Source organism: Pseudophryne corroboree, chromosome 2 (genome assembly GCF_028390025.1).
Source record: "Pseudophryne corroboree isolate aPseCor3 chromosome 2, aPseCor3.hap2, whole genome shotgun sequence".
NCBI lineage: Eukaryota > Metazoa > Chordata > Amphibia > Anura > Myobatrachidae > Pseudophryne > Pseudophryne corroboree.
Genome location: NC_086445.1, coordinates 863,607,806 through 863,620,299, shown reverse-complemented (window position 1 = coordinate 863,620,299; position 12,494 = coordinate 863,607,806). Strand labels below are relative to the sequence as shown.

At 47.3% G+C, this 12,494-nt stretch overlaps 1 protein-coding gene across 5 annotated transcripts in view; it reads left to right on the top strand.

Annotated features, from left to right (window-relative positions):
* The window catches only part of SPAG5 (sperm associated antigen 5), a 417,322-nt gene that overhangs the window by 176,368 nt on the left and 228,460 nt on the right, over nt 1-12,494 (top strand). For all 5 annotated transcript variants that reach the window (XM_063955870.1, XM_063955871.1, XM_063955872.1 and 2 more), the window contains exon 6: nt 11,604-11,723. In XM_063955870.1, coding sequence (XP_063811940.1) covers nt 11,604-11,723 — 120 coding nt within the window. The remainder of the gene's footprint in view (nt 1-11,603; nt 11,724-12,494) is intronic.

The following is a 12,494-nucleotide window of genomic DNA, read 5'->3' as shown; positions in this document are numbered from 1 at the left end:
AGGCAGGGGGTACTATTCAACGGTGTTCCTAGTCCCGAACACGAATGGGTCCTCACAGCCCATTCTCAACCTCAAGTCTTTGAACAAATTTGTGTGAGTATCCAAATTCTGTATGGAGACTCTTCGCTCTATTGTTCTGGCTTTGGATCCTGGGGACTATATGGTATCCCTGGACATACAGGATGCTTCCCTACATATTCCTTTTGCCATGTCGCACCAGCAGTACCTGCGGTTTGCTATTGGCAACCTACATTATCAATTCCGGGGCTTGCCTTTTGGACTGACAACAGCTCCGCGAATCTTCACCAAAGTCATGTCGGTGATGACGGCTCTACTCCGTATCCGGATGACTTGCTGATCCTGCCCAATTCATCAGAAGTTCTCCTCCGTCATCTGGATCTGACAGTCCAGTTTCTGCAAGTCCAAGGGTAGCCCATCAACTGGAAGAATTCATACCTGGTCTCTGTGGACCTCAAATGGCTTTCGCTTAAGGTCTTGTTTTTATTGGCTATTGCTTCTGCTAGATGGGTTTCAGACTTGGGTGCCTTATCCTGTAGATCTCCCTTTCTGATTTTTCACCATGACCGGGCAGTTCTTAGAACACGCCCTGGTTATCTACCTAAGGTGGTGTCATCTTTCCACCTTAACCAAGAGATTGTGTTTCCGGCCCTTATCTCTCCTGATTTGTCCTACAAAGAGCGGTCTTTGGATGTGGCACGGGCTCTCCGTATCTATGGGAAGAGGACATCCTTCATTAGGAAGTCTGATTTCTCTCTTTGTCCTTTTTGTTTTTCACAAACGTGGCTTACCTGCGAATAAGCAGACCTTGGCCAGATGGATTAGAATGGTGATTGCACAAGCTTATGTACAGGCTGGGCTTCCAGCTCCTGCTACCGTCAAAGCCCATTCTGCTCAGTCTGTTGGACCTTCTTGGGCGGTCCGCCGTGGTGCGACCCTTGAGCAATTGGGTAAAGCGGCTACGTGGTCCTCAGTGAACACGTTCATAAGGTTCTATGCCTTCGATACTTCCGCCTCCCAGGATGCCTCCTTTTGGATGCCGGTTTCTTGTGCCCGCTACAGTGCGTCCCCTCCCATGAGGAACTGCTTTAGGATATCCCCAATGTTATTCCCTCTGGAATACCAGTGTACCCCGTTGCAGAAAAGGAGATTTATGGTAAGATCTTGCCCTTGTTAAATCTATCTGCGAGGTACACTGGATTCCACAGGGCGCCCACCCTGACGCACTTAGCTTCTTTGGGTTGGTATGGCATTAGCCGCTGATACCTTCTCCTGTCGTGAGAATGTGATGTCTGTGGTTACTAACTGTTGTCGTCTTTTACCTGCTACTGCATTGGACTGGTTAACAAAACTGAGCTCCTGTGCCTGGAGGCGGGGATATAGAGGAGGCGGCGCTATGCATCCTGGGAACAGTCAAAGCTTTTAGCCTGTTGGTGCCTCAGATCAAGATCCTACTCTACACCCCGATGTTATTCCATGTGGAATCCAGTGTACCTCGCAGAAAGAGATTTAACAAGGGTAAGTTCTTACCATAAATCTCCTTTTTGGAACACAAAATATTTCTCTTACGTCCTAGAGGATGCTGGGGACTCCGTAAGGACCATGGGGAATAGACGGGCTCCGCAGGGGACATGGGCACTAAAAAAGAACTTTAGGTATGGGTGTGCACTGGCTCCTCCCTCTATGCCCCTCCTCCAGACCTCAGTTTAATACGGTGCCCAGAGGAGACTGGGTGCACTACAGGGAGCTCTCCTGAGCTTCCTGAAAGAAAGTATTTTGTTTTAGGTTTTTTATTTTCGAGGAGACCTGCTGGCAACAGGCTCCATGCATCGTGGGACTGAGGAGAGAGAAGCAGACCTACTTAAATGCTAGGCCCTGCTTCTTAGGCTACTGGACACCATTAGCTCCAGAGGGAGTCAGAACGCAGGTCTACCTAGCGGTTCGTCCCGGAGCCGCGCCGCCGTCCTCCTCGCAGAGCCGGAAGATGGAAGCCGGGTGAGTATAGGAAGACAGAAGACTTCAGAGGCGGCAGAAGACTAAAGATCTTCAGTGAAGTAACGCTGCGCGCCATTGCTCACACACAGCGGACACTGTTGGGAGCAGGGCGCGGGGGGCGCCCTGGGCAGCAATGTATACCTCTAGGACTGGCTATAAGTATATATACACTAATTTGTGTTGTTTTTAGAGTATCCCCGCCAGTTTTGTTTAAAAGAGCGGGACCGAAGCCCGCCACTGAGGGGGTGGGGCTTCTCCCTCAGCACTCACCCATTTTCTCCACAGCACACGCTGAGAAGCTGGCTCCCCGGACTTTCCCCTGCTGATCACCGGTGACAGAGGGTTTTTAAGAAGGGGGGGGGCACATAATTTGGCGCAGCTAATATATAAAGAGCGCTGTATCTGGGCAATTTTTTCCAGGGTTATTGGCGCTGGGTGTGTGCTGGCATACTCTCTCTCTGTCTCCCCAAAGGGCCTTGTTGGGGAACTGTCTCCAGATTAGACCTTTCCCTGAGTGTGTGGTGTGTCGGTACGTGCGTGTCGGCATGTCTGAAGCGGAAGGCTCTCCTAGGGATGAGGTGGAGCGCATGAGTGTGGTGTCTCCGTCGGCAACGCTGACACATGACTGGATGGATATGTGGAATATTTTAAATGCAAATGTGAATTTATTGCACAAACGTTCGGACAAAGCAGAGTCCAGGGACAATACAGAGGGTCATACCCTGCCTTTCCCTATGTCACAGGGGCCTTCTGGGTCTCAAAAACACCCACTTTCTCCAGTAGTAGACACTGATACCGACACGGATTCTGAATCCAGTGTCAATTATGATGATGCAAGGTTGCTGCCAAAATTGGCAATGAGTATTCATTATATGATTATTGCTATAAAGGATGTGCTGCATATTATAGATGACCCCGCGGTGCCTAATCCAAAGATCCACATGTTTAAAGAAAAGAAGCCTGAGGTTATTTTTCCACCTTCTTTTGAATTAAATGAGTTATTTGAAAGTGCTTGGAAAACTCCAGACAAGAAACTGCAGATACCCAAAAGGATTCTTTTGGCGTATCCTTTCCTGATCAAGGACAGGATACGGTGGGAATCCTCCCCAAGGGTGGACAAAGCGTTGATGCGCCTTTCCAAAAAGGTGGCGCTGCCCTCAGGGATCCTGCTGATCGCAAGCAGGAAACTACCTTGAAGTCAATTTACACAAATACCGGTACATTACTCAGGCCGGCGATAGCGTCGGCTTGGGTTTGTAGCGCTGTAATAGCGTGGACCGATACCTTATCTGCTGATATGGATACGCTAGATAAGGAAACTATTTTATTGACCCTGGGCCATATAAAGAATGCGGTCCTTTATATGAGAGAGGCTCAGAGGGATGTAGGCATACTGTGGTCTAGAGCGAACGCTATGGCGATTTCTGCCAGGCAAGCACTGTGGACCCGACAGTGGACGGGTGATGCTGACTCGAAACGGCATATGGAGGTTTTGCCTTACAAGGGTGAGGAATTGTTTGTGTAAGGTCTCGCGGACCTAGTTTCCACGGCTACTGCAGGTAAATTATCTTTTTTACCTTATGTTTCCTCACAGCCTAAGAAAGCGCCACATTATCAGATGCAGTCCTTTCGGTCGCATAAATCCAAGAGAGCTCGGGGATCTTCCTTTCTTGCCAGAGGTAAGGGCAAGGGGAAAAAGCTGCCAGCTACAGCCAGTTCCCAGGAACAAAAGTCCTCCCCGCTTCTACTAAATCCACCACATGACGCTGGGGCTCCGCTGGAGGAGTCCGCACCAGTGGGGGCACGTATTCGTCTTTTCAGCCAGGTCTGGGTTCACTGTCAGGTGGATCCCTGGACAATAGACATTGTTTCCCAGGGGTACAAGCTGGAATACGAAGAGGTGCCTCCTCGCCGGTTTTTCAAATCGGCACTGCCGACTTCTTCCCCAGAGAAGAAGGTAGTTTTAGCAGCAATTCAAAAGTTGTGCCTTCAACAAGTGGTGGTCAAAGTTCCCCTGCTGCAGCAGGGGATGGGCTATTACTCAACCCTGTTTGTGGTCCCGAAACCGGACTGTTCGGTCAGACCCATTCTGAATTTAAAATCCTTAAACCTATACTTAAAGAGGTTCAAGATGGAATCGCTCAGAGCGGTCATCGCAAGTCTGGAAGGGGGAGATTATATGGTGTCCCTAGACATAAAGGATGCATACCTTCATGTCCCCATTTATCAACCTCATCAGGCGTTCCTGAGATTTGTGGTGCAGGATTGTCATTACCAATTTCAGACGTTGCCGTTTGAGCTTTCCACGGCCCCAATGATTTTTACCAAATTAATGGCAGAGATGATGGTGCTCCTGCGCAAGCAGGGTGTCACAATTATCCCATACTTGGACGATCTCCTGATAAATGCGAGATCGAGAGAACAGTTGCTGGACAGCGTATCACTCTCCCTGAGGGTGTTGCAACAACACGGTTGGATTCTAAATCTACCAAAGTCACAGTTAGTTCCAACGACCCGATTTCCTTTCTTAGGCATGATTCTGGACACGGAACAAAAGAGGATTTTTCTCCCGATGGAAAAGGCCCAGGAACTTAAGAGCTTGGTCAGGGACCTGTTAAAGCCAGACAGGGTGTCGGTACATCACTGCACTCGAGTGCTGGGAAAAATGGTGGCATCTTACGAGGCCATTCCATTCTGCAGGTTCCATGCCAGGACTTTTCAGTGGGACCTTCTGGACAAGTGGTCCGGGTCACATCTACAGATTCATCAGATGATCCGCCTGTCCCCCAGTGCCAGGGTATCTCTCCTGTGGTGGCTGCAGAGTTCTCACCTTCTAGAGGGTCGCAGGTTCGGCATTCAGGACTGGGTTCTGGTGACCACGGACGCGAGCCTCCGAGGATGGGGAGCAGTCACACAGGGAAGAAACTTCCAAGGTCTGTGGTCAAGCCAGGAGGCTTGTCTACACATCAACGTTCTGGAATTAAGGGCCATATACAACGGCCTTCGTCAGGCGGAGTCCTTACTTCGAGGTCTACCGGTTCTGATTCAGTCAGACAACATCACAGCAGTGGCTCATGTAAACCTCCAAGGCGGCACAAGGAGCAGAGTGACAATGGCAGAAGCCGCAAAGATTCTTCGATGGGCGGAGAGTCATGTAAGCGCTCTGACAGCAGTCTTCATTCCGGGAGTGGACAACTGGGAAGCAGACTTCCTAAGCAGACACGATCTGCATCCAGGAGAGTGGGGATTTCATCAGGAAGTCTTCGCAGAGATTGCAAGTCAGTGGGGACTGCCTCAAATAGACATGATGGCTTCACGCCTCAACAATAAACTTTACGAGATATTGCGCCAGGTCAAGGGACCCTCAGGCGGTTGCAGTGGACGCACTGGTGACACCGTGGGTGTTTCAGTCGGTCTATGTGTTCCCTCCTCTTCCTCTCATCTCAAAGATACTGAGAATCATAAGATGAAGAGGGATTCAGACAATTCTCATTGTTCCAGATTGGCCTCGAAGGGCTTGGTATCCGGGTCTACAGGAAATGCTCACCGAAGATCCGTGGCCTCTTCCTCTCAGGGCCCTGTCTGTTCCAGGACTTACCGCGACTGCGTTTGACGGCATGGCGGTTGAACGCAGTATCCTAGCGGAGAATTCAGAAGAGGTCATTCCTACTCTGATAAAGGCTAGGAAGGAGGTGACATCGAAACATTATCACCATATCTGGAGGATGTATGTGTCTTGGTGCGAAGCCAAGACTGCTCCTCCGGAAGAATTCCATCTGGGCCGTTTTCTCCACTTCCTGCAAACTGGAGTGAATTTGTGCCTGAAGTTAGGCTCCATTAAGGTTCAGATTTCGGCCCTGTCCATTTTCTTTCAAAAGGAATTGGCTTCTCTTCCAGAGGTCCAGACTTTCGTGAATGGGGTGCTGCATATCCAGCCTCCTTTTGTGCCTCCAGTGGCACCTTGGGACCTTAACGTGGTGTTATGGTTTCTTAAGTCTCACTGGTTTGAACCTCTTCAAACAGTTGAATTGAAGTATCTCACTGAGTGGTCATGTTATTGGCCTTGGCTTTGGCGCGGCGAGTGTCGGAGTTGCGGCTTTGTCTCACAAAAGCCCTTATCTGATTTTCCATGTGGATAGAGCCGAGTTGCGGACTCGTCCTCAATTTTTGCCTAAGGTGGTTTCTTTTTTTCATATGAACCAACCTATTGTGGTGCCTGTGGCTACAAGGGACGTGGAGGATTCAGAGTCCCTGGATGTGGTCAGTGCATTGAAAATTTATGTGGCCTGAACGGCTCGGGTTAGGAAAACAGAGGCCCTGTTTATCCCGTATGCAGCCAACAAGGTTGGCGCTTCTGCGTCTATGCAGACTATTGCTCGCTGGATCTGTAACAATCAGCAGGCTCATTCTACGGCTGGATTGCCGTTACCGAATTCGGTAAAGGCCCATTCCACTAGGAAGGTGGGCTCTTCTTGGGCGGCTGCCCGTGGCGTCTTGGCATTACAACTTTGCCGAGCGGCGACTTGGTCGGGTTCAAACACTTTTGCAAAATTCTACAAGTTTGATACCCTAGCTGATGAGGACCTAATGTTTGCTCAATCGGTGCTGCAGAGTCATCCGCACTCTCCCGCCCGTTTTGGAGCTTTGGTATAATCCCCATGGTCCTTACGGAGTCCCCAGCATCCTCTAGAATGTAAGAGAAAATAAGATTTTAAACCTACCGGTAAATCTTTTTCTCCTAGTCCGTAGAGGACGCTGGGCACCCGTCCCAGTGCGGAAAATCTGCGAGACTTGTATATAGTTATTGCTTACATAAGGGTTATGTTACAGTTGGAATCGGTCTTGGACCGATGCTGTTGTTTGTTCATACTGTTAACTGGTTTTGGGTATTCCAGGTTATATGGTATGATTGGTGTGGGCTGGTATGAATCTTGCCCTTAGATTAACAAAATCCTTTCCTCGTATTGTCCATCTCCTCTGGGCACAGTTCTCTAACTGAGGCCTGGAGGAGGGGCATAGACCCAAACCTAAAGTTCTTTTTTAGTGCACATGTCTCCTGCGGAGCCCGTCTATTCCCCATGGTCCTTACAGAGTCCCCAGCATCCTCTACGGACTAGGAGAAAAAGATTTACCGGTAGGTTTAAAATCTTATTTTTTTGACTATGTATAGCAGCTGAAAAAACAGATTGCAGAATACGCAATCAGGTTCAATGCAAAGAGCTGAATGTTCATAGAGAATGCTTTTTTATGTTTGGTATGTATAAAATTATCCAATAAGACACCGTATCTGATAGCTCACAGTAAGAACATGTCCTAATACTAATATTATTACTGACTCAAATAAATTATATTTTTAGGTCTCATTGCCCTACAGTTACTCTGGGTGGACCTTTTGTTTTAATCATTCCAACAGAGAGTTGATTGTATATATGGATTATGGATGTCTATATCCATGAAGGATTTATTCCTTTTTACTTGATATGTTTTTTTTATTCTCCTGTCCTTTCCTCCTCTATATAAAAACTTCAATGCAGTCTTAATAGATTATCTGACCACCCGCCTTATCTTATAGTGATACCATATATAAACCCCTGATGAAGTTGTTTTGATGAAACGCGTTGGATCAAATCAGTTTCGGTCTCTTGCCCAGTTAGCCATTACACCCTGTAGAGCTCACACCTGCAAAGGTGAGGGTGTTTTTTTTTTCCAACTGCTGCAACTGACAAAGAAATTAGTTGACTGTATCTCAATGTATTTTTACAAATGTTCATGTGAATACATAACAATTTATCATGTACTTTTAATAAAAGTGAATTGGTATCATATCTAATCAGGCCATTTGGCCATTTTTTGTCTCGGGTGAATTTCTGGTGTGACGGTATACTTACAGGTGTCATCGGTTGTAAGAACCCACACCGTGGAGGAATACTCATTGAAAATTAGAATCTAAGCATTTCAGAAGGCTACACACTGAGCGCATTTGATTTTTGTTTTGTTGGTGTTATTTTGTGGGGGTCCACTAACGAAGGCTCTCTCCAAATTGCTGCTGGTGATCTGAGCGCAAGTTTAAAGACAGTTTTGTGTAGCTCTCTGCTGCTGCTGTTCCTGTAGCAGTTTTGCAGTTGCGATCGCGGCTTTTGCTGAGATGGAGACAATGCTGTCTCCGTCTCAGTAATTAAACATTTGGCTCATCAGAGGGGTTTTCCAGGTACTCGGAAACCCCCCTGCGTGCATTACTGCCCATTAAATACCCCCTTGTCTAAGCATGGTTTTTAAGGGTCCATACTACAGCAAGACTAATTCCCAAAATATAACTTCAGGCTATGTCGGCTCTACTTTCGAGGATAAGAAGACTGTAGGTTTTAAATGGAATGGCCAGCACAGGCTCCATACTTATACCCCACTGTACTGGTTTGGGATGAATTGCACAAAAGTGTGAAATCAAAGAAACCAGTAAGTGCAACATAATTGTGAGAAATTCTGCAACAGTGTTTGGAAGAACTTTTTTAAACAATATTTGATATTTTATTTTTGTTGTGGAATGAATGCCACAAGTGTGTCCGGTGATTATGGGGTATATGCAATTGCGGTCGAATTCCCGAAATTGTCGAATTTCGGGTCATTTTCGACCAAAAAAAAAATTCGCCTATGCAATTCAGTGCTTTCCGACCAAAAAACGGACTTTCAAAATTCGACTTTTTGAAATTCGAATTTTTGCAAATTCGACTTTTCTGCAATGATATAAGTGCTGCAATTCGACCAAAGCATATTCAATTCAAGTTTGGAAATTCGACAGCAGTGCTTTTAGACAGCAAATTCGTCATTTTCAATCCGCCACACTTTGGAGGGTGAAAACAAATAAAAAAAATTTAAACATGGTTTTTTTTGTGTTTTTTTTTTTTGGGAATAGCAGATCTATTTATATTAGAAGGGATTAGGTACTTTTTTTTTTTTGGAGGCACAAATATTTATAATTTTTTTAAAATATTATTTTTTTTTTTTATTGCTGGAACGGTACAATCCGAAAAAAAAATTGCGTGGGGTCCCCCCTCCAAAGCATAACCAGCCTCGGGCTCTTCGAGCTGGTCCTGGTTCTAAAAATGCGGGGGAAAAATTGACAGGGGATCCCCCGTATTTTTAAAACCAGCACCGGGCTCTGCGCCTGGTGCTGGTGCCAAAAATACGGGGGACAAAAAGAGTAGGGGTCCCCCGTATTTTTAACACCAGCATCGGGCTCCACTAGCTGGACAGATAATGCCACAGCCGGGGGTCACTTTTATGCCGTGCCCTGCGGCCGTGGCATTAAATATCCAACTAGTCACCCCTGGCCGGGGTACCCTGGGGGAGTGGGGACCCCTTCAATCAAGGGGTCCCCCCCCCCCCAGCCACCCAAGGGCCAGCGGTGAAGCCCGAGGCTGTCCCCCCCCCCCCATCCAATGGGCTGCGGATGGGAGGGCTGATAGCCTTTTGTGATAATTAAAAGATATGGTTTTCTCCAGTAGTACTATAAGTCCCAGCAAGCCTCCCCGCAAGCTGGTACTTGGAGAACCACAAGTACCAGCATGCGGGAGAAAAACGGGCCCGCTGGTACCTGTAGTACTACTGGGAAAAAAATACCCAAATAAAAACAGAACACACACACCGTGAAAGTAAAACTTTATTTCTTACGTCGACACACACATACTTACCTATGTTCACACGCCGACATCGGTCCTCTTCTCCATGTAGAATCCAGGGGTACCTGAAAAAAAAGATCAATATACTCACCTCAGCCATGGTCCAGAGATACATCCACGTACTTGTAGAAAATAACAAACCGCAAATACCCGACCAAACGGACTGAAAGGGGTCCCATGCTGACACATGGGACCCCTATCCCCGAATGCAGAGAGACCTGTCAGTGACAGCTGTCACAGAAAGGTCTCTATAGCCAATCAGGAAGCGCAACTTCGTTGCGCTCATCTGATTGGCTCTGTGCGTCTGAGCAGACAGCGCATCGCACAGCCCAGTCCATTATATTCAATGGTGGGAACTTAGTGGCTAGCGGTGAGGTCACCCGCCGGTGAGCGGCTGACCGGCGGGTGACCCCCCCGCTAGCCGCTAAGTTCCCACCATTGAAAGTAATGGAGCGGCTTTGCGATGCGCTGTCACATCACAGACAGCGCACAGCCAATCAGATGAGCGCCACGGAAGTAGCGCTTCCTGATTGGCTGAAGGGACTTCAGTGACAGGAGTCACGTGATGTCCCGGCATTCGGGAGAAAGGGGTCTGATGTGAAAGCATTGGACCCCTTTCTAGTCCGGTATGGATCGGTGTTCGTTTTTTTGTTTTGCCAAGTACGTGGATTATCTCTGGACTTGGATGTACCTCTGGACGCTGGAAGGTGAGTATAATTTTTTCACAGGTACCTCGGATCGTCGGAGACCGTGGCAGTCGGCGTGTCAACATAGGTAAGTATGTGTGTGTCGGCGTATGAAATAAAGTTTTACTTTCACGGTGTGTGTGTCCTGTTTTTATTTGGGTATTTTTTTTCCAGTAGTACTACAGGTACCAGCGGGCCCGTTTTTCTCCCGCATGCTGGTACTTGTGGTTCTCCAAGTACCAGCTTGCGGGGGTGGCTTGCTGGGACTTGTAGTACTAATGGAAAAAACAATATCTTTTTATTATCACAAAAGGCTATCAGCCCCCCCATCCGCAGCCCATTGGATGGGGGGGGACAGCCTCGGGCTTCACCCCTGGCCCTTGGGTGGCTGGGGGGGGGGGGACCCCTTGATTGCAGGGGTCCCCACTCCCCCAGGGTACCCCGGCCAGGGGTGACTAGTTGGGTAGTTAATGCCACGGCCGCAGGGAACGGCATAAAAGTGACCCCCGGCTGTGGCATTATCTGTCCAGCTAGTGGAGCCCGATGCTGGTGTTAAAAATACGGGGGACCCCTACTCTTTTTGTCCCCCGTATTTTTGGCACCAGCACCAGGCGCAGAGCCCGGTGCTGGTTTTAAAAATACGGGGGATCCCTGCCCAATTTTTCCCCTGCATTTTTAGAACTAGGACCAGCTCGAAGAGCCCGAGGCTGGTTATGCTTTGGAGGGGGGACCCCACGCCATTTTTTTTTCCGGGTTTTTTCCCGTTTTTTAAAATCGCGGCAAAATCCGCCAAATCGGCCGATTTTCGCCCGCGATTCTGGCGAATCCGTTTTTCATTGAATATGGTGAATTCCGGAAGCCACCTTCCGGAATTCACCTGGCGAATTTAGTCGAATTAAAAAACGGCGAAAAATTGCCGCGATTCGCCGTGAATTGCATATACCCCTATATCTGCAATAGGTGGCTATTTTGAGTCACAAATTTCTATTTTGTTTCACAAAATGATTCTATGAGTTCTATGTTTATTTGTTTCATTTTGGAGTACATTGAGATAGTAAGCAGTGTAAATTACAATAAAACTGGAAAAATTGAGACTTTTATTTAAGCAGAACTGACCACTATATCTACTTGCGTATGGCTTTACATGCACTGAACTTATTACATCAATCAATGAATCCTACTTTTATGTTTCTTTTATACATTGTTTCTAACAAATGCATTTCTTCAGGAGGAACAGCATTACCATAATCTCTACTTGAAAACCTTGAGTAAACTTCAGTCGCTACAGCACTGGCAGGAGGAAGAGAAGCATTTACAGCACATTCTTAAGGAAGTTACAGAGAACTTGGTAAGACTTAATAATTAAAAATTTTTTTATTTTTTTTTTATTCATTTTGATGTGATGTATAGTAAAGGTCCTATGAGTAGTTGTTAGAGCCTATGGCCCTCATTCCGAGTTGATCGCTTGCTAGCTGCTTTTAGCAGCATTGCAAACGCTAGGCCGCCGCCCTCTGGCAGTGTATTTTAGCTTAGCAGAATAGCGAACGAAAGATTAGCAGAATTGCTACTAAATAATTCCTTGCAGTTTCTGAGTAGCTCCAGACCTACTCCTAGATTGCGATCACTGCAAACTGTTTAGTTCCTGGTTTGACGTCACAAACACGCCCTGCGTTCGGCCAGCCACTCCCCCGTTTCTCCATCCACTCCTGCGTTTTTAGCCGGGAAGGCCTGCGTTTTTTTAGCACACTCCCTGAAATCGCCAAGTTGCCGCCCAGAAACACCCACTTCCTGTCAAACACACTACGATCACTCGAGCGTTGAAAAAACGTCGCTCGAGCTTGTGCAAATCACTAAAGTTTTGTGTGAAAGTACTTAGCGCATGCGCGCTGCATACCATGCGCATGTGCATTTTCCACCTAATAGCTGCGTTGCGAAAAACGGCATCGAGCGAACAACTCTTAATGACCCCCAATGTGTACTTTCATGTGGCCTCTGACACCTTAAAAGGGCCACTCTATTGACTTTTATTTATATTTGTTTGAAAAGCACTAGTATCTTAATTTAGAAATTTATTGGGGTACTGCAAAGTGGCAACTGTGGTGCAGGTACGTAATTCTTC